This window comes from Neolamprologus multifasciatus, chromosome 7, assembly GCF_963576455.1.
Source record: "Neolamprologus multifasciatus chromosome 7, fNeoMul1.2, whole genome shotgun sequence".
Taxonomy (NCBI): Eukaryota; Metazoa; Chordata; class Actinopteri; order Cichliformes; family Cichlidae; genus Neolamprologus; species Neolamprologus multifasciatus.
Window position 1 is genome coordinate 45,705,283 of NC_140445.1, and position 20,932 is coordinate 45,726,214.

Consider the following 20,932-nt stretch of genomic DNA (forward strand, 5'->3'; position numbering starts at 1 on the left):
TCATACAGCGGGCCAAATTACAGTTAGTGAGCAACTCCAGCTTGTTTTCGATTTTGAAACGTTTGAGCCTAGTAAGTTGTGCAATACCACACCATAGCCAGCTAAAACACTCCCCGTTTACATCTGACTGTAGTGTAGATAACGCAGGTCAATTCAACCCTGGGAGGCTCCTAAATGCACCAGCTGAACTCTGAGACACGACTGACAAAATGACAATATTATAGATATCGTTCTGAGTTTTAATTAATCTTACAGTCAATGGAGAAACCAGGTAAGATGTTTAACTGGGTCGAGGAGTGGAACATCTCTTTTGCAGGCTGTGGATTCAGGAGCATTTACTACGTGGGAGCTTTGAGCTGTATCTTGGAGCGGGCTCCACAGCTGGTTCATGGTGCTTCTAAAATTTGTGGATCTTCCTCTGGGTGTCTTGTGGCTGCCGCTCTCACTGTTGGCATTCCCATTGGTGAGTCACATTTAATGTACACTGCAGATTACAGTTTGTCCAGCTCTTCAACAGTTTGTTTCTTAAAGAGAAATTAAAGAGGAATTCATAAATAAAATGTAACTCTTGGTATCATTCTCATATATAACACAAAAATATGCAAGTTTATTTTATTTCTACATGCCTTGTTGAATATATGAAAATATTTTGTGTGACATAATTCATGTTTATTGCAATGCGTTGTATTTTTGTATGAAATTTTTGTCTTTTTTTTATTTGCACTTGAAGTACCTGTCCATTCATGAAGTTCAGGCATATCTCAAAACACATGGTGTTGTATCTGACACTAGGCGGTGTATTTCATAAGTTCCTGACACACAAACAGCTGATACAACAGTGAGAGCAAATTCCATAGGTCGCACAGAATTCAAGGTCAAGTGAAGGGACTGTAGGGAAAACAACTGCTGCACAATAAAAAAACAGACATGTGGATAATGCAGTGATACATCATAATGTCACTGGTTCTCTACATCAGCCTGAACATTTGGTTCTGCTGCATTTTCTCCCTCAGAACAGTTGTGTGCTGATATTTTAACCACAGCGAAGGAGGCAAGAAAACACACCCTTGGAGTTTTCCACCCGACCTTCAGCCTGCTCCGGACAGTCAGGGACTCCCTGCTGGAAAAGCTTCCAGAAGATGCCCACCTCCGGGCTTCTGGAAGGCTCTGCGTGTCTCTCACCCGAATAGCTGATGGGAAAAATGTTTTGGTGTCCGAGTTTGCCAGCAGAGAGGAGCTCATTCAGGTTGATCAGATTGGTGACTTTACAGAAAAATTGTTGGGATATTTTAGGCTTCTCTGGTCTAGTGATCTAACCTCTTTACCTTTGCAGGTTCTCATGTGCAGCTGTTTTTTCCCTGTTTACTGTGGTTTCATTCCACCTTCATACCATGGCATGGTCAGTAGAGCTTAACTTTTTTTTGTATGCTTTCTTTGCTTTTACTGGTCTTATTATTGAAATAAATGAGTAGAGATTTCTGTGCCATAGACCATAGAGAATGGGAAAGAAAAAATATCTGACCGCTTCAAAGCTACAGGAGCATTTTATTGCCAGATTTCAGAGGCAGGTAAATTTGGGAATCATAGAAGTGGAACGGGATATCATTCATATATCATATCAAATCCTTTCTCATCACACCCTGTTGCAGTTGAGCAAAGACAACCAAGTCAGCAGTCTCAGCAAGTTTCATAACATAACCTTACTAATCGGTCTGTGATGTTATGGTGGGCATGGCCATCTTATACAGTCCATGGCTTTCTTGGCTAAAAGATGCAATATCTGGAGGCTTTGTTACAGCCAAAGCTTTAAATTTTTTCTCTGCTCACACTTTAATTTACTACTACTACTAACTCGCTCTACCAAGCGTGTTCACATTACTCCCATCTTATATTCTTTACATTGGCTCCCAATAGAGTTTAGAATTCGCTTTAAAATTCTTGTTTTAACATACAGAGCACTAAATGGCCAGGCTCCAGATTACTTATCCAAGCTTCTTATAAAATACACTGCTGCTCGTCATCTCTGCTCACAGACTCAGAGTCTCTTGGTTGTTCCCCGTACACGACTGAAGACAAAAGGGGACAGAGCCTTTCAGTCTGTTGCACCAAGGCTGTGGAACAGTTTACCACTACAATTACGTTTGCTTGACTCTGTGGATTCTTTTAAAAAACAGTTAAAAACTCTTCTGTTCAAACAAGCCTTTTGTTGATCTACATATTTTATATTTTTTACATTATTTACATTTGATCTTTTACATTGTATATAATGTTTATTGATTTTATTGTTTATTTTAATATTTGTGTACAGCGCTTTGTGATTGTCTGTCTGTGAAAAGCGCTTAATAAATAAAGTTTACTTACTTTACTTACTTAATTTTAAACTTATTCAAGGTTTACATAAGGTAAGTGGCATAGAGCACACAGGTAAAGAGGCAAGCACACTGAAAATTAAGATTGAGCATACAAACAGCACACGGCATACATGTGATCTTTATTTGAGAGTCATAATCCACCTTTACTTTATAAATGCTATGGCTGCTTTGTATATGAGGACAGTTCGCGACATGTTTTTGTCACACTAGATCTACTTCGTCATCTCAGCTTGCCATCAATTTTGATCAGTTTTTCTTTCTTCTAAGCGCTACGTGGATGGAGCACTGAGCAACATGATGCCGTTGTCCGAGCAGAGAAACACCATCACCATGGCCCCGTTCTCGGGAGAGAGTGACATTTGCCCCAGAGAAGGGTCATACAATTTCTTTGAAGTCCACTACGGAAACGTTAGCATTCAGGTCAACACAGGGAATGTATATCGAGTCTGTACATCCTTCCTCCCCCCCAGACTTGAGGTGGGTTCATGTTCAGAGCTCACGACTTTAAAGCAGTAGAGTGTACAGTAATGTTTAACTGTTTTTTTTTTTTTTTGTGAGGCAGAAGCTGGCTGAGATATGCCACAACGGCTACATGGATGCTCTTTGTTTCCTGAGAGAGAAAGGTGAGATTTTTCCACCTTCATTTTCTTTAGCATTTCTGGTTTACACCATAAAGTTACATCAAAACATGTTATCAACCAACCGTCTCAGATCTGCTTACAGCACAAAATATTCACAGCAGTGCAGTGGTAGGAGCCAAATCTCCTTGCTGTGAGCAGACGAAGGAAGTGGGTCGAGCAGAAGAGAGGATGATGAAGTGTCACAAGGAAAACCATCTGGACCACAGAGTCATTGAGAACCTCCCAGTGGCTATCAAGAAAGGTAAGGAGGTCAAGTGAGACGAGCTGATCATCAGATGTACAGAAGTTTTTCAAAAGAGTTATTGTAAGACTTTATTTTAATTGAAAAAAAATTGTCCTTGTAAGAGTGCTGGTTCAAATGGTAAAGAGGACACAGAAATGGAAGAGTGTAATGATTTGGCATGAACATAAAACAAAACAATCATCTTTATGTTCGACTTTCATGGCCATTGGTCCTGGATAAACCCCAGTGGAGGTGGTTGCATTGACTCACAAAACATCAGTTGTGGTGTACAAACCTAAACAAGGGATCCTGAAAGCCTTTTCAAAGATTAACTTCTGACAGTTAATGACATTTAGATAGTTATATCGATTATATGTTAATGCTAACAAATTGAAAAAGTATTACATTAGGAGGGCATTACTTGCATCCACCATCTTGATACTGCTGCATTCTTCAAGGTAAGAAGATAGAGGAATCTAATGTAGCTCATATTTAAATAATCATAAAATATTTCTTTACATTAACTGTTAATCAGATAAATAATCTAAAGATTAAAGATCAACTTTCAACTTACAAAATCCTCTCTGCTTTCAGTAAAATGGTAGGCTGTAACAGTCTTTCTGATCTATTCAGTGGATTTATATAGACTGCCAGGTCTGTCCACTGAGCAGCAGAATATGATGTAATCTTAAGATTTTAAACTAGTGATTTAAATTTCCCATTTTATGTAAAATGTATTAAATTGAAGTTTAAATGAATGAACAGTGTCATTTATACCACACACTAGGTCTCTCACAGGTAGCATGACACATCATTTTATGTAATTTCCACCCTTTGTGTCTGTGTTAGTGCTATGTGAGGCATGCAGGGATAGTCATGACAGTAGCAGCTGGAGGCCGCATTACAGGGACTTCCTGACAATGAATTTGTTTACCTATCTACTTACCTTCCTCATCTTACCTGTTGAGCTGACCATCTTTTTTACCAAAAGGTAAAGTGTGAACTGTTTGATCTGAGAGTTCCCTAATATCCCATTCTCTACTGGGCTTTGGAATGAATTTGAGTTAATAACAGCAATTAGTACTTCAATTTCTTTCTTTTTTCTGTGTTTTACTGTGACAGCATGGTGTCATTCAGCTGTACAGCACTTTGCAGGTTGTTACTGTGGTCTGCAGATTTCTACAGGCAGAAATGGAGTATTAGCAATGATAGCATCAACAGGTATGTGTAGATAAAAATTCACAATTTTACCTCTTTTAAAAACACTGATTTAACCTTAGGATTATTAACTCTCATTTTTGGCTTTCTTTACATACGCCGTGTCTTTGTCACTCCAACAAACTGTATCTGTTGCTAATATTATAAGGAGGTAACATTAATGAAAAGCTCATCCTTTGTGTGACGGTGATTTTTAGTTTTTTCCTCTTCATATTCTTCAGCGCATCTCAAGAGAATAACTGCATCTGCAGGTCATCTGGTTCAGACAGCAGGAATCAAAGAGGACGAGACATAAATACACAAACTCTGAAATCAAAGATGACCTCAAATTCTAAAATGAATCTCTGCTGGGACACCAATGGCAATATGGACCTTATTCCCCCTGTCTCAACTAGAACTGCATCTGGCCAGGTGATGTTAAACACACCAGGAAAGGGACGTGTAATCAACCATAAAGAAAGTGGAAAAAAGATTGATTAAAGGAAACCAACAAAGGAAAACAAACAAACAAATAAATAAAAAAACTTCACCATTTGCTGAACTTGTTGACATCTTATTAACACCATGAGTCTAATTGTAATGTACAACAGGAAAATAAAAAGAACGCCTTTTTCTTCACAAAGATTGAACAATAGTTACCATGTGATATTGAAACAAAGGTAAAACAAAAGTATAGAAAAAGCATCATCAGTAAATTTTAATGGACAAATGAGTCATTCCGTGTGACCGATATAATCATAAACATAACATAATTCTACAATTCCTAAAGCAAAATAAAAATAAAATAAAACCCATTATATGTTTCGTAACACATTTAAAGGCTGGTGAGATGATGCCTCTGCAGGACCTCTGACATCGAGTCATCACTTTGCATCTCATCAGTTCATAGCACCATGAATGTAACATTTTAATGCTAACCAAGTCCTCCCTGCAAACAGAGGATCACACAAGCTCACACTGATCAGTCAAGTTTATAAAATAAAATTTCTGGAACTTATCTGCTGTTTAAACAGCAGATGTGAAAGTTCTCATTTACTGCATTGCAGTGCAGTACAGTACAGTAAAAAGGCAAAACAAAGGTTTAAATGATGTGTGACTGTCTTTGAAAAGACAGTCACACATCATTAGCCACTTTCAGACAAGTATTAATTTGTATTCATCTTACAGCATCTTATCAATGGGCACTCCTGGTCACTCTGTTCTAAAAGTCAGAAGGGCAATCTTATTGGGCCAAACCTAGTAATATTTACGAATCACTTTAAGAAACAGACAGTATAAAAACTGGTGCTGAAGCGCCTTAAACCAAAGGCCAGCATAATGATTCATGTGGTTGTCAAAAAAAAAAAAATTCTCTGGAATGATGGTATGTGTGAAAAAAGCTCTGAGGAACATTACCATGACTTATGTCAGGACAGAGCACCATCGATGTTGAACGCACCATGTCTGAAAGAGGCTACTGTCAAGTCCCTGATTTCACATATTTAAAAAGACTGCAGTGAAGACGATCATGCTGTATATGTTTACAAGATCACAAAGAATTAAAAAGGTGCAGAAAATATATTCTGCAAATTTTCTAAAAAGTCCACTATGTTTTTTTTTTTTAAATATTCCACTCAGACACTAATTAAAAAGGAATTCTAAAACCTGACAAAAAAAGAGGTAAGAGCTAAGTTTGCTCAAGTCTCTGTGTGTAGCACCGGCAAGCCCTTTTCCTCATATGCTACCATCTTTTGGTCCGCTGCCTATGTCTGGAATCTGATCTGCAAAGGACTGGGTCATCCACTGTCCGTCTGGGAGCTGGCCATCAGCTGTTTGTGATACAGTCGCCTCCTGTGCTCCTTCTGGGGGTGGAGAACACAGAAAAAGAAGCATTTTTCTATGTAAGCTCCTGGCCAGGATTGTGCCATCACTTTAAGACAAATTACACGTCTGTGCAATTACATAACGCTACATTCACATCTGAGTAACAGACGGACTTATAAAAACTCAAATTTATACAAACTACACAGATTTACGCAAATTATACATACTCAAGTGTCTCAACAGGTGGAGAATACAACTACCTGAAACTAGGAACCATAAGCGCCGAGGACTGTAGATGAATGTTGGGTGCATCCGAGCTCGCCCTCAGGCTCACCTATCTGAATGACTTACCTGTATTTTCAGCAGATGAAAACGTGCAGTGACCGTTGCTCTGGCTTTCAGCTTGGCTTCCTTCAGGTCCTCTCTCGACATATGCTCCGCCATAGGCATCTTCATAACCAGGGTCGTATTGTTCTTCCTTTATTGCCAGCCTCTTGGCATCCTCTGTTGATATAAAAGGGGAAGAAATAACAAAATGCTTTAAAAAATTAATAAAATGGACAGGATATTAAATTAATGACTTCACTAATTTTAGTGGCTTTGAGGCATTTCTACAATATTAAAAGTAGGGAAAGTATCTATGGTAAATAACAGCGTAGTAGTTTTACTTTTTAAAAATTGAATTTTAATTAAAATTTCTAATTAAAGCCGCTGTAAAGGTACTTAGTAATGAAATTCAGGTTAGACAGCCAAGTTACACATTTTTTTAAAGAAAAAAACAAAACAAAACCCAAACACACATACGCATGCACACACCCACCCACCCAGCCCTGGTCATGCTTACCCTTGGCCAGCTGAAGGTCAAACATGTAGTTGACCTCTTGGATCTCTGTGCTTCTTTGGACACCCTTCAGTTGGTCTCTGAGTTCTCTCAGTTTGATGTAGAAGTGGACTTTGTCCTGAGCACGAGGGAATTGGGCGCAACGAGCACTGGATGAAGGCATCAGAAACAAAGCCTGCAAAGAAGAAATAAACTCTTAAGTAAAGTCTTCAGAATGAAGTATCAGTTACTTTTAAGTATCACACTTGCAGTTTTTATTTTAAATTTCTTGCAGTTCTTAATTTTCTAGTTGTCTATATTGATTTCCTTTGATATCAATATGTTGATCATATCACTTCTATCACAAAATATAAAGACTTGCACATTCAATTTCGGGTCAGTTCCTATAATTACAAATTTAAGCCTTTATGAACATAATACTAGAAAAATCCTATATTTTTGACATTTTATTCTTAATATTATTTTCACACTTTGAACATTGTCTATTAAATTTATTGAATAAATACAAATAACAGATGAAAATATTTCTTAAATATTCTTGAAGAACAGCATGTATCTGTATCATTTCCACCAATATCTGAAGAAACCTTTAAAAACCTGACTGAAAACTGAGTTCTCACCACGTCACAGTCGGGGATCTTGTGTGGCTGCAAACCAAATTCGAGTTTTTGTGGTTTTTTACCAAACAGTTCTCTGCAGAACATTTCATAGATGCCTGTGGACAAAAGAAGATAACTATTAGCTTAAGCAAACTGTTTTATGGCAACTATTGCTCTTTGTTAGTAGGTGGGCTTACATTTTCCATTGAACACAGCAATAAGCGGCTTGTATTTTTTCAGCTTCTCCACAAGAATTTTGCCTCCTTCACGCAACTCTTTACTGGTGAGATGAAATGAAAGAAAAAGGTTTATGAAACCTATAAAATATTTTTTTTCTAATATGATGACTGAAATCTTTTACAGTCATATACCTTGTAAGATCTTTGCTCCCTGGTGTTGCCCTGGCCACCATGTTGGTGAAGCCCATTTTATACTTAACAGGTAGGACGGTGTCATGCATGTGGTTGAGCTGCTCATCAGTAAATCCAGACAGAAACAAACACTTCCCTGAAATCAAAAAGTGACCAGGTGATTCAGCACCAAATGCTAATAAATACCCAGAAGAATTCCATACAGGAAGAGAATTTACAAACTTCACAGAGAAAGGACCAGGACATGCTTTATTCTGTAAGGTAAAAATCTGCACCACTGTGTCAGCAAATCAATAACCTTTCTGAAGCCTAAGATCCATGTTTATGTTACCACAAGACAACTCAAAAATAATTACAGTATCATAACTTACAGAAATGATTTCCAGGACCTGGAAACCATCTTCCAATGAAAGCTGCCATCAGACCTGGATTGATACCAATCTGAAAGCAAACCGGTGAGGTTAGCCAAGCTTATGTTCACATTATGGTCTAGCAGTGAACTAGACATAATATATAATTATCCAACTAAAAAGTGAATCTTACAATGACATAGTCTAGGTTGTAGTCCAGCAGGTCTGGTAGAGTCTTTTTCATGACCTCCTCCTCTGACATGCCCTTGAAGCGGTCTACTTTCCTCTTTACCTTCTTGAAAGTTTCATCAATCTTCTCCTGTTTCCCATCAGCCTGAGCTGCCTTTTTGGGCTTTGGACCTGGTTTTGCTTTAGGTGCATTTGGGTCTTTTGGTGGCTTTCGTGCCTTTGGGACTTTTGGTGGTGTGGGTGCCCCTGGTTCCTTGGGTTGAGCTGGTCTGCCTCTCTTTTTAGCTGGAGCTATAAGAATTGAGAAAACAAAAATAAAAAAAGATAAGAGACCATGATGTAAGTACTGTTGGAAGTCATTTGCTCTTGTGTGGTGTTAAACTGCAGTTTTGGCAGACTATTTCTATATATCATCATGCCCTAATATACAGCAAATAAATGATATTAAAAAAACACCATATATAATGGTAAGACCTGTCACACTAAACTAACATTAGATCCTAAACTGAGGATAAAGTGCAACAAGGGGAAAAAGTTTATAACCCGCAGTAGATTTTTCTTTGTTAACAGGCTGCGGTCAGCTGCCCTAGCAAAGCTTCCTCCTTCCTCCAACTCATCAAAACATACTTTACACAACTGAGTTACTGACTACACAATATTCATGCTTTGGTTAATAAACTTACTTCCCTTGTCACTGTCTATGAGCAAAAGGAACTCTGAGCGACTGTAGGAAGGAGGAAGCCTTTAAAGCTGAGCATATCATGCTTAGGTGTAGCTCCAGCCAATTTACCTGCTCCTGCTGAACATCATGCAGCAGAAAACAAAACATAAAGGCCTAGTGCCCAGATAGGCAATTTAACTCGTAATGTTTTGATGACCCCTATCAGACTAAATTACCAATTAACTGAACGAATATCATTCCAGCCCATTTTAAACCCTGATCCTAACTTATAACTAGGTGTTAACACAATAACTATATCAAAGTACGTTTTGTCAAGTTGGTAGGTTCCAGCTGATCCATCATGGGTTCCGGATTAACCATGTTTGCCATAGCTGGCTCTCCAGCTTGATGCTCTGTATAGTGAAACTGATGTTCAGGAATGACGTCTGAATATTGAGCCTGGAGAGCTTGAAACTGCTGGGCAGACCGAACCCTGAGGTGGAGGGAATTTAGAAAAACAAAACAAAAGCACAAAATGGGTAAGTATTTTTACAACAATCAAGTTGGCTGTGTGAGATGCACTGTGGAGTTAAAACAGATGTTAGCTGGATTACATAAACTATGTGCTTTTTGTTTAGGTCTTTTCGTATTTAGCTGAGTGGTGATAAAAGAGCAAACACATTGATTTTAATCATCTAATTACTAGAGATGGCACGATACCACTTTTTTATGTCCGATACCGATATCATAAATTTGGATATCTGCCGATACCGATATGAATCCAATATAGTGTGTTTTTTAATCAATAAAACTGTTTTTTTAATATATTGCTGCATTTTGTATAAGTTCATACTCAAGTTTAAATAAACAACAACACTAAAGCTATTCTGTTATACCTGTGTGTAAAAAATACACTGCACCAAAAAAAATTCATAGTTCAGCAACACTGATCAATCTAATAAACTTAAACCAACTCCATCCTCCCTATTCTGGTATTTTAAAGAGTACTTAGCAGAAATATTAAGCAACCTAACTAATAGGGTTGCAAACTCCCAGCAAAAAAAATAAAAAATAGGGAACCACCCTCCACCTCATGATGCTTAATCGACATAATCAACTTTAATTTGATGCAGTGTGGAAAAAAAATGCACAGAAATAAATTATTTTTCAAGAATAATTAAATAGATTCAACATCTTTCTTCAACAGAATTGCAGACTGCACAGATGGTATCTTCCCAAAGGAAAAAGTACTATAGCTTACTAGGGTATATTAGACTTATCAGTTACTATATACAGTAATGGACTTCTATATATTTTACATAAGATTAAAACTTTGGGTGTAAGATTCATATAATTATTTATTAAAAGCTAGACATTTTAAATGAGAATAAGAAAGAAAAGTATGTCTTTGTGCCCCCTTTTCCCTGTTCATGCCCTATCGGCCCCCCTGGCTAAACTGCTAGATCCGCCCCTGCACAGTTACCAGTCCTCAGCTACGTAGAAAAGGATCCTGGTCTAGAAAGTAATATTAAATAAATTCTAACAACATCTTATCAAGCTTAAACGTGCTGCTGTTGTTCAGCCGCTGGTTTCCTCTTTCTGGTGCGAAGTGGGACAAAAACAAACAAGAGAGACAGACTCGCGACAGAAAAGCCGATTAGCTGGTCATTAAGCAGTTTCATGATTGAAGTAGCATCAGGAGAGGGAGGGAGAGAGAAGAAGCAGTCGCTCCATATATTGGTTGTTAAGCTTAACGTGGGAATGCTTTACAAACATTCAGAGATGAACTTACACACTTGCTATACTTCTCTCTGGGATAACGTCATCGGAGATGAAATGCCGGTTTGGTAGTCAGGCTACAAATACACACAGCCGCTCTATCACATGATGCATACTGCTCCGACGTGCTACGGTTATGAGCCAAGTTACACCGTGTCGCAAGTTTTGTGAGGAGCTTTTTTTGATATTTAATGGATCGGATTACATTTTTTATTTCTCTCCGATATCCAATCCAGTAATTTACGTCAGTATCGGACCGATACCGATACGTAATATCGGATTGGTCCATCTCTACTAATTACAAGATCCCACATGTTTAATTTCAAGCATTTCTGACAGTAGTGCAACTTCATAAACTATTTAGCATAACACAAACAGATTAAATCTAATTAAAACTAAACAAAAACATCAACAGCCTTAGTGGTTCTGCTATAAAGCAGGTTTACTGTGAATTAAATTACTTCTAAATATAGTAGGTAGAGCAGAAAAACTGGCACCTGACTCTATACTCTTTTCAAAACATTTAATATATATGTACGATTCAACTGAGCTTATGGTTTTTGCTTAACCCCCCCCCCCCCCCCCCCCAAAAAAAAACCCTCTTGATTCTTGTGCCTGAAGAAAAGCAACAGCTTGAATATTAAAAAATCCTGTAAATGAACTGAAATTAGTTTGACATCCCTGAGTTAGCAAATCAAACACAACAACATTTTTTCCCCCAATTGTGTGCCACGTATCAGATCACATCATAAGAACACTGAGCTCTGATTAAAGAAAATATACACCTTTATAACAATTGTTCATGATCCCAAATGGCATATTATTAAAATAATGATGTAAAAAAACAAAACAAAATGTCAAACAGGCAACTATGCGCACATGCTTTCATTTCATAGTATCACACTTTGCCAGTTATAGGGCTGCTGACATAATCTGGGTCCAGTCTGGCCACACTGTGGTGAGGAGGAAGACTCACCACTGTTGAAGGTACTCCGGAGATACAACAGGCAGTGATCCATTCAGCTTTTCTTCCATCTTTTGGGTGGTTTGACTTTATTAAATAAATCAATACGGATGTTGAAGAAACACAGCTAGGTGATGTACATGTGGTTTAACATATAAGAGTTTGGCAGTACATGAAATTGAAGGCATGTGACAGCATACTTTAGTCAGGCTGTGGAGTTGTACAAGACATAAACCAAAACACAAACACCAACAAAAGATAACTTAAATGGCCGTGATACATTAAAGTAAAGTCAAATTACTAATAGCCGAATCAATTTAGTATTTATAAGAGTGGATATTTTAAATAGAGCAAACAGTATACACCTGCTAAAATGTTTACCCTTTTCTTCCATGGCTATGCTAACTAACAAGCTAACATGAATTAAAACGGTTATACATTTCCTGTTTTAAAACAGGTTTAGAATACGATGCAATGAGGTATAAGTTCGCGTTTGTGGCTATCAATTCAGATAATGATGACTATTTGTGGTAATATAAATGCTAAGATTTAATGCTATTCAGTAGCCGTGCCACAAGTACAGCTAATGTTAGCCAACAGCTAGCCGGGCAGTTAACTTAGCATGGATGAATGGCTTCGCTTCCACTAAGACTTCTCCCCATGAAATTGTAAACAATTTCTTAATATTATTACACGTAAAACATACCTGTTGAGGGCACTGATGAAACACTTCTTTTAAGGTAAGATGGTTATTATTTTTTCCATATATTCACACACTTCTATTCATAACATTTGAGGTGGAACAGATGCAACAAAGACATGACAATCCTGCTACTCAACTTTGACACCGGAACATCTTAAGGCTAAGATGTAGGGATGAATAGGAAAACTGTTCGTTATTGTAATACGGAAAAATAGCCCTATTGAATATTTTTGCATCATAAAATATTTTTGATATGTTATTTTTATAAGCATATCGGAGAATAGTGTTTTTAATGCAAATTTGACGGTATAAATCGTTAGAAATGAAAACGACACGCCCCTATTTTCGGATTGGTATGAGCTGCTCGGTTTAAACTCCGTGAGGTTGCTGTCTATTGGTTGACATCAGTCCCAGTTGCAAGTAGGTGCAGCATTTCTGTATTTAAATATTTTATTTACAACTAACATTACCACAGCTATGACAAAACAAGGAAAAATAAGAGGACAGTTTCATTGTTTTTACAGAATTAATTAGAAATGATAAGATGATCCATAACAATAAAGTAGTAACAGCTCAGCTACCACTATTGCAGCATCTTATTACATCTTACAGGCTTAAGGACTACATTGACATACATTTCTTGTTTACTATTAGTTATTAATTATCTCCATTATTAAATTCATGCTGGATGCAAAAGTTATGCAAAAATCAGTAAATCTAGCCTGCTAAGACCTTGTTTTTAGGAGACTTGTATGCAAATTAACAGCGACTATCCCGCTTTTCAAAATGAGATTCATTATTCCCTTTAGAAGCCTAAACATTTTCACACTCAAGTGTTTTTAAAGACCAGTGCAAAATAAAATGCACAATTCTCACAAAATCATGAATCAGGTATTTTGATGCAAGTATTTCATTCAAGGCTTTCAATAAGCATGAGAGAAACTCTAAATAATGAAATGCTCCTGTTCTCATCAAGCTTTGAAAATGTGTTTTAACTCAAAAATAAGCATTATTCAGTCTTTATGAATGCTTGACTGTGGTTCTTTTCTTATAGGTTATAACACATTTATAGCTTCTCATGATAACTCAAACAATCAGAGAATAGAAACACGCCAGCGTTAATTTACAGATTTAATAACTCTGCACTTACACATTAGAAATTCCAGAGTATACAGTCAATAAATCAAAAAAATACGAGTCTATGAAAATACAAAATAAGTCACTGGAAACATGTTTAATAAAAATTCAATAAATAGTATTTAAAAAAACAATAACACCAAAAACATGCACATGTCTGAGTGCTGTGGGGGCTTTTCTGTTTTGTGCGTGACACTATGATGTCTGGGGAACAGAGGTCTTCTTCTCTCACAGTGTTACTTCTCATCCTTGGTGAGGCTACTAGGTCAGCTGGTATTTGGTATTTGTTGAGCAAATGTCCCGAGGTGTTACACATCATTATAAGCTGATGAGCATATAATGTGGATGGGCCTTTATGTGTGGGGTTTACATGTTTTCGCCATGCTCGCATTGGGTTCTCTTATGGTACTCCAGCTTCCTTTCACAGTCCAAACACAGACAAGGGTTAGGTTAAAAGAAAACTCATATTTGGCCCTAGGTGGGAATTTGAGCATGAAAGTTTGTCTGTCTCTAGCCCTGTGATTTACTGGCGACCTGTCCGAGGTGTACCCCGCCTTTTTCGCTGTGACTGGGATAGACTCCAGCCCCCTTCCAACCCTAAATTGGATAAGCAGAAAAAAAACAAAACAACCGATGGATGGATGGACACGTAAGCTACTTTTGATTGAATAAACACACAAATTAAACAATCTCAAGTTGTCAAGTTTCATGTGTTTTATGTCATTTTCTCCAAACTGTTTAATCCAGTGGTTCTCAAGCTGTGGGGCAGACCCCACTGATGGAGCACAGAGCTACTGCAGGTATGATGTGGTTCCAGAGTAAAACCGTGAAGGGAAACTACACTGTATGAGTATTATTCTCTTTAGGTAAAAGAAACAAACAAAAGTTCACTAATGCTAATGTGCCAACCTTTATTTTACTAAAATTCACACTTGGATTTTTTTCTTTTTCTGAAAGGAAGTGCCAGAAGAAGTACATAAAAATCTCCTTAGATTTTTGTATAAAAGTTGTTTAGTTGTCCCATTTCATCAACTTCCGACTACATGATAACTACACTACCTGAGTGCTCCAGTAGGCAGGCTTGTTTTTTTCTCCTCCCCTGAATCTCTTTTAGTTCGAGGAGTTGTTGCTGTGCCTGGTTTCTTCATGCAGCACACTACAGCTTTCATACTCTGGATCCAGCTGCTCCTCTTTGATTGCAATCCTTTTAGCATCCTCTGCAGAACAAAAACATCAGCAGCGAGTTAATGATTTATTTAAGACAAATAAATCTGTGAAAATTGAAAAGACGCACATCTTTTTAAGCAGGTCCCTTTCTGAATTTGATTGAGATAAAGACGGAATAGCAATTGAATGCCTCATGCTTCAGCTGTACTGTGCAGCTGTGATATTTACCTTTAGCTAGCTGCAGGTCAAAAGAGTACTCTGTCTCTTCCACCTCATGGCTCGGTGCCAGGCCTTTCATCTGGTCTCTCAGTTCCTTCAGCTTGATGTAAAAATGCACCTTATCTTGTGCACGAGGAAACTGAGCACAGCGGGGGCTCGATGACGGCATCAAGTAGCACACCTGAAAAGAACGTCAAATGCTATGAAGACTGTTGTTTGTATAGCTGAGCAGATTTATGTTGAAATCATTTCCTGTTTCCACCTACCGTTTCAGTTTCGGGAATTTTGTACGGCTGTAGTCCAAACTCAAGGTTCTTGGCCTTCACACCAAAGGTTTCTTTGCAGAAGATTTCATAAATGCCTGTAAAATGTACACAAAAATACCTTCAAAAAATAAACTAAATCAGCTAGTGCTAGTATCAAAACACTTCAACAAAAATGGAAAAAATAAAATTGTTTGCATCATTTTACCTTTTCCATTAAACGCTGCTATTAATGGCTTGTATTTTTGTAGCTTCTCAAGTAACTGTCGGCCTCCTTCACGGATCTCCTTACTAGGACCAAAAAAAAAAAAAAAAAAAAGAGGACAAATTTTATTTTAAGTTACAAACTGTCTGTTTTGCATTTAGTTGTAGTCGCTTTAGTTAACTTTACCTGGAGAGATCCTTGCTGCCAGGTGTGGTCCTTTCTACCATGTTGGTGAAGCCGATGCTGTATTTCTCTGGCAGGCTCTGGTCATGCATGTAGTTAAGTTGCTGGTCAGTTAGACCCGACAGAAACAGACATTTCCCTGGACAGAAAAGAGGAGCTGAGTATAAAATCAACCAAGTGGCCGTCTAGCACAACACTGGACTCAAACCAGCTTTTTTCCTCCTGATTAATCATGTTTTCCAGTTGTAGAAGCTCTAAATTTACAGAACTGTTATCAGCAGACATTGCTACTTTTTTTGTTTTTGTTTGTTTGTTTGTCTTTTTATACCATATGATCATAGCTGATCAACACTACTTCGTAAAGCAATAAGCCTGCAGAACAAGCATGGAGCTACTTCAGGTGAGATGCTGTTCCAGAGTAAAATATATTTATTTTAAAGCAATGATCCATGTTGATATTTTACATCCTAAAGTTGAAATAAGCAACAGAAAATTTTATAGCTAATATTTCTAAGTAACTACATCTAAAAACGTCTTGATGCACGCTCAATCATCCAGGTAAATAAATCGCCAAAAGTTGATTCTGTTCATCTGGACGTAGCGTTTTCAGTTGGAGAAAGTGCATCCCAGTCACGGAAGTGTTGGATGTAGTCTGTAAGAGATTACAGGATGCCCCCAACCTCGGCAACAAAACCATTCTCGGCATCGACCAAGTGTGTTTGCTTTTGGAACTTTGTCTTAATTCCACCTATTTTACATACAAGGGTCAGTTCTACTGGCAGAAACATGGATGTGCCATGGGCTCCCCAGTTACACCCATCATGGCCAATTTGTACATGGAAGAAGAGGAAAAGAGGGCTTTGCTATCCTACCCTGGAACACCACCAAGTCATTGGTTCAGATATGTGGATGACACCTGGGTGAAAATCAAATCTCAGGACGTACCACAATTCACGGATCACATTAATTCAGTGGACCAACACATCAAATTCACCAGGGAGGATATGAAAAGTGGCAATTTTCTCCTTAGACTGTGAGACTGCATTTCGTTGCCTTGTACTTGTGACGTGTGCAATGAGAATAAAGTTGAATTCTATTTCCATCAGTAATGGGGGACATCTAAAAGTTGATGTGTACTGTAAACCTACGCACATGGATCAGTATTTAAGGTTTGACTCTCATCATCCACTGGAGCATAAACTGGGTGTCATCAGGACACTGCAACATAGAGCAAACACCATCCCCACTGACACAGCGGCCAGGGAAGCAGAAGAACATCACATCAAGAGTAAATGTGGTTGTCCCAGCTGAACATTTGTCAAAGCTGAGAAGGCACCTAGAAAAAGCTCCAGTCGATCTAGGAGAGAAGGACAACCGCTGCCTAAGTGAAAACCTGTAGTGATCTCGTATGTGTCAGGAGTATCGGAACAGCTGAGACGCATTTTTTCTAAACACCACGTCTCTGTGGCTTTTAACCCCAAAACATGCTGCGCCAAAAATTGGTCCACCCCAAGGATCGGGTCCTCCGACACAAACAGAGTAACATAGTGTACGCTGTTAAGTGCCAGGGGGATTGCCAGGATTTATACATCAGGGAAACCAAACAACCTCTGGCGAAGTGGATAGCACAGCACAGAAGAGCTAACAGTTGTCAGGCCAGGACTCTATAGTCTATTTACACCTACAGGCCAGTGGACGCTCTTTCAATGATGAGGATGCACACATTCTGAACAGGGAGGAACGCTGGTTTGAGCGCGGAGTCAAGGAGGCCATTTACGTGAAAGGGGAAAGACCCTCTCTGAATTGAGGAGGGGGCCTAAGGGTACATCTTTCGCCAATTTACAATGCTGTGATTGCAGCCATTCCCCAACTCTCTGTGAATGGTACTCATGACCATTGATCAGTGGGCTTTGATCACTGAGCTTTGATCAATGGTTGTTGATCAGTGGTCATGAGAATTTGCATATTAATGATCAAGGAACCAACCTCCCAGCTCATTGTTCATTCAGTGGTGCTAGTTTCAGTCATTATGCAAATGTACTTTTTATAAGATTGTGGAAACCTGCAGTCAGCTGAGACTGAAGAAGTCACCTAGATGAGTGGTAAAACGTCTCTTTCACTGAAAACGCAACATCCAGATGAATGTCCAAAATCAACTTTTGGGGATACAAAAAACTTCAAGGACACTCCCTTATTCTGAAAAACCTACCTAGCAAATCCTCATACTCTATGGGGGATAAATCAGAAATAGTGTTGCATAAATGTTTTGCTGACTCTTTAAACATCAATATTCACCTTTTAAAAGCTCTTTAAAATTTGATGTATTCTGTTGCCTGCATTCAAATCTGACAAGTTACAACATTCAACTGCATTTCATCATCATATTGGCATCTTGGCCACCTTTAAGGTCTCTTAGAACAAGTCTTAGCTATAAAACAATAGTGACAATGCACCCAGAGTGGGTCAAACAGGGTAGAACTGAAAATGAACACTGGCTCATATTAGAGTCGGTAATGAAACCGAATTTAAACGTACAGAAATGGTTCCCTGGGTTTGGGTAATGATGTCCTTTGTAAGCTGACAATAGGCCTGGATTAATTCCAATCTGAGGAGAGACACAAAATAATTAAAGACCTAAAGACTGCAAGTTGGCCATGTCACAAACCTAAATCACAATTAGAACAAAAAACAAAAACACAGAGAACAAAACTGGACATACAAAATAACTCACTATCAAAATGTCGAGATTGTAGGTAATCACATCTGGCAGTGTTTTAGCCATAACTTCAGCCACTGACATGCCGTTGAAGCGGTTGAGAGCCCTCTTGGCTTTTTTGGCAGCCTCAACCTCGTCGTCCTCCTCACGTGTCTCACCATCCTCCGCTTGCTGTTTCGGAGGTCGACCTCTCTTCTTCTTCACTGGTGTCACGTCTAAGAAAGAGGAATTTATTGAGTACTGAATCAAAAACAAACAAATAAAAAAGACAATTAAAATACAGGCGACAGGATTTCAGAGAACGTATATTGAACAACCTATTGAGGAATTTTGATTTGTATTTTATGATGTCTTTTGTCTGGTTCATATGCAGCTCATTCCTTTAAACTGTAGTTAAATGTCTCCAAATTATTCTATGGGAAACAGAAGGCAAAAGTCGTTTTTTGTACAAATGGCAGCACACATATTTAAAATACATCAGATCTGAAACTTCTTGGGAAGAACTACTGTGATTGTAGCTTCTTCCATTACCTTTAGGTGGACATGAAGGCTGGTGCTGAATACTTGGCCCGTGCTGCTGTGTATGCTGTGTGTGTTGAGCATGCTGTATGTGTTGTGTATGTTGATGCCGTGGGTGGTGCAGGAGTGCAAGATCTGGGTGCTGCTGGTGCTCTCTGATGTTCTGCTGAGACACCTGCTCCGGGTAATGATTTGGGGCTGGAAGGTAGTTCGGGTAAAAAGGTTCCTGATAAAAATTTGGATCCCGGTGGACAGATAGCTCGGCCATGACAGGCTCATCCACGGGACCTTCAGTGTAATGGTCCATGCTGGGATAGGGTGCCACATGCTGTACCTCAGGGTACTGCTGGCTGGACTGGTACCTAGTAGAGATGAGGGCGTGAAGAAGTTAAGCAAAAAAAGAAAAAGAAAAAAAGAGGACATGAAACAGGATCCAGGTACATCAGGAATCATCATCATGTGGTGTGTGGAGAAGTGGGTGAATAAAACTTAAACACAGGACACAATACTTGCAAAAACACATGCGCTGACATCCACTAGGTTCATATTTTCTGCATTTCATTTACTGTTTTTTATGTAAAACAGGCACCCCAATTATTGTTCATTGCTTTTATCTAGTTTACTGATCATTTCTGATGATGCAACCTACAAAACTAACCTTTTTGCACCTCTAATTGTGTATTTTACAATAATCACAAGGTTGACCAGAATGGAATGAAGATACTTTTGCAGAATATGACGATACAAAGACAAACAGAGGCCAAATATGTAAACTGTTCATTTTAACCTTGCGTGAACTGACGTGACTCTCTACAGGTGACAAAGTTTACAAGTGCAGTTAAAAAAAGGCCTGTAGCAAACAAAGGTGTAATAAATGCTGGATAATGCACTGGCATGTTAAAAATGTATGAAAAAATATTTTAAATTAGTCAGACAAACATAACAGAATATATCAATATATTCAAATTGTACAAGTATTGTTTTTCTTTTGCATGCCTAAATTTAAACCCAGAGTATTTCTGTTTCATATTATTCCTACATAATTACCCCTACTTCCCTTTAATCAGGAATCATGGATTACGGTAGTCAATTATCCTTCACAATTACACTTATCAGTTGCTACAATCCTAATGTGTAGGCTATGATGTCGAGTGTCAAATGACATTTATTTTCCTCCATCATGCATGAAAATGAAAACGAGTCGAGGAGATAACATGACAAGTTTCCCCAGACCTGCCACCTCCAACACCAACTCACCACTGCTGAAAATAATCCGAGGGAACCGTCAGTGAAGTAAACTGGTTTTCTTCCATCTTAACTGTTGACTTATTTGAATACATTAACATTTATTCTGCTGCCAAACTCATGGATAAACATGAGAAATGTAAGCGGTAAAGCGCACACAGTAGCTTGTTGGCACAAAGGCAGATGCTACAGGAAGGTTTAGCTAACAGCAAACTGACGAGATTTCGAAGTTCTACAGTTGTTTTAAAAACGCAATTTAATATTAACAAACATAAATGTAAATGGGTAAAGTAACATACCTGTCATACATTTCTTTAGCTTTCAAATAAGGAAATAGGGACTGGGAGTCTTCCCAAAACAAAGACCATTTAAACGCTCAACATTTCGATTTGATCCGGTTGGCTGAAATGCTTACCGCCGCCTTGTGGTCACTGTGCGTACTGCAGGGATCGAATTTCGAAGAGTATTTTAAACGCATCGGTGACGTCATATGATCGATAGAAAACTAAGAAGAACATTGCAGATCATTTAGAACTGTATTCGTGAAATCTGACACATAACACT

The 20,932-nt window shown here is 38.3% G+C and overlaps 3 protein-coding genes across 10 annotated transcripts; 1 reads left to right on the top strand and 2 right to left on the bottom strand.

Moving 5' to 3' along the window:
• The first annotated feature begins 142 nt into the window (after positions 1-142).
• On the top strand, positions 143-5,336 carry LOC146515097 (patatin-like phospholipase domain-containing protein 2). Of its 3 annotated transcripts, XM_085168945.1 has the most exons (9): positions 143-463; positions 1,014-1,246; positions 1,334-1,399; positions 2,640-2,849; positions 2,935-2,995; positions 3,084-3,254; positions 4,086-4,227; positions 4,359-4,457; positions 4,676-5,336. In XM_085168945.1, exons 1-9 carry the CDS (start codon positions 259-261, stop codon positions 4,932-4,934), a joined length of 1,446 nt encoding a protein of 481 aa, XP_085025071.1. In that variant the 5' UTR covers positions 143-258; the 3' UTR covers positions 4,935-5,336. The 3 variants fall into 3 exon arrangements, with proteins under 3 accessions (XP_085025071.1, XP_085025069.1, XP_085025070.1); XM_085168943.1 differs by having other exon boundaries at positions 1,014-1,399; XM_085168944.1 differs by having other exon boundaries at positions 1,014-1,399; positions 3,096-3,254.
• tdg.1 (thymine DNA glycosylase, tandem duplicate 1) lies at positions 5,126-12,857 on the bottom strand. 3 transcript variants are annotated; one of them, XM_085168951.1, is made up of 11 exons: positions 12,718-12,785; positions 12,024-12,098; positions 9,595-9,761; positions 8,612-8,898; positions 8,440-8,509; positions 8,069-8,204; positions 7,895-7,977; positions 7,719-7,813; positions 7,102-7,273; positions 6,609-6,761; positions 5,126-6,295 (listed from the first exon to the last, which is right to left on the bottom strand). In XM_085168951.1, the coding sequence occupies exons 2-11, from the start codon at positions 12,080-12,082 to the stop codon at positions 6,168-6,170; spliced, it is 1,350 nt and encodes a 449-aa protein (XP_085025077.1). In that variant the 5' UTR covers positions 12,083-12,098; positions 12,718-12,785; the 3' UTR covers positions 5,126-6,167. The 3 variants fall into 3 exon arrangements, with proteins under 3 accessions (XP_085025077.1, XP_085025079.1, XP_085025078.1); XM_085168953.1 differs by lacking the exon at positions 12,024-12,098 and having other exon boundaries at positions 12,718-12,857; XM_085168952.1 differs by lacking the exon at positions 12,718-12,785 and having other exon boundaries at positions 12,024-12,145.
• On the bottom strand, positions 10,284-20,807 carry LOC146515099 (G/T mismatch-specific thymine DNA glycosylase-like). Of its 4 annotated transcripts, none has more exons than XM_085168956.1 (11): positions 20,668-20,806; positions 20,381-20,448; positions 19,136-19,485; positions 18,620-18,819; positions 18,424-18,493; positions 15,892-16,027; positions 15,709-15,791; positions 15,504-15,598; positions 15,247-15,418; positions 12,718-15,068; positions 10,284-12,098 (listed from the first exon to the last, which is right to left on the bottom strand). In XM_085168956.1, exons 2-10 carry the CDS (start codon positions 20,434-20,436, stop codon positions 14,962-14,964), a joined length of 1,269 nt encoding a protein of 422 aa, XP_085025082.1. In that variant the 5' UTR covers positions 20,437-20,448; positions 20,668-20,806; the 3' UTR covers positions 10,284-12,098; positions 12,718-14,961. The 4 variants fall into 4 exon arrangements, with proteins under 4 accessions (XP_085025082.1, XP_085025081.1, XP_085025083.1 ...); XM_085168955.1 differs by lacking the exon at positions 20,668-20,806 and having other exon boundaries at positions 12,718-14,448; positions 14,911-15,068; positions 20,381-20,661; XM_085168957.1 differs by lacking the exon at positions 20,381-20,448 and having other exon boundaries at positions 20,668-20,807.
• Between the last annotated feature and the right edge of the window lie 125 nt (positions 20,808-20,932).

Bases quoted from the DNA above. Each gene is read 5' to 3' on its own strand.
- LOC146515097 (XM_085168943.1), top strand. From the start codon at position 259: ATGGAGAAACCAGGTAAGATGTTTAACTGGGTCGAGGAGTGGAACATC. The intron at 1,400-2,639 runs GTCAGTAGAGCT...CTTTCTTCTAAG, and splicing joins CACCTTCATACCATGGCATG to CGCTACGTGGATGGAGCACT. The intron at 2,850-2,934 runs GTGGGTTCATGT...TTTGTGAGGCAG, and splicing joins TCCTCCCCCCCAGACTTGAG to AAGCTGGCTGAGATATGCCA.
- tdg.1 (XM_085168951.1), bottom strand. From the start codon at position 12,082: ATGGAAGAAAAGCTGAATGGATCACTGCCTGTTGTATCTCCGGAGTAC. The intron at 9,762-12,023 runs GTGAGTCTTCCT...CCTCCACCTCAG, and splicing joins CCGGAGTACCTTCAACAGTG to GGTTCGGTCTGCCCAGCAGT. The intron at 7,274-7,718 runs GTGAGAACTCAG...TCTTCTTTGCAG, and splicing joins AGATCCCCGACTGTGACGTG to GCTTTGTTTCTGATGCCTTC.
- LOC146515099 (XM_085168955.1), bottom strand. From the start codon at position 20,469: ATGTTAATGTATTCAAATAAGTCAACAGTTAAGATGGAAGAAAACCAG. The intron at 19,486-20,380 runs GTGAGTTGGTGT...CATCTCTACTAG, and splicing joins TCGGATTATTTTCAGCAGTG to GTACCAGTCCAGCCAGCAGT. The intron at 15,069-15,246 runs GTAAATATCACA...TTTGTTCTGCAG, and splicing joins TGACCTGCAGCTAGCTAAAG to AGGATGCTAAAAGGATTGCA.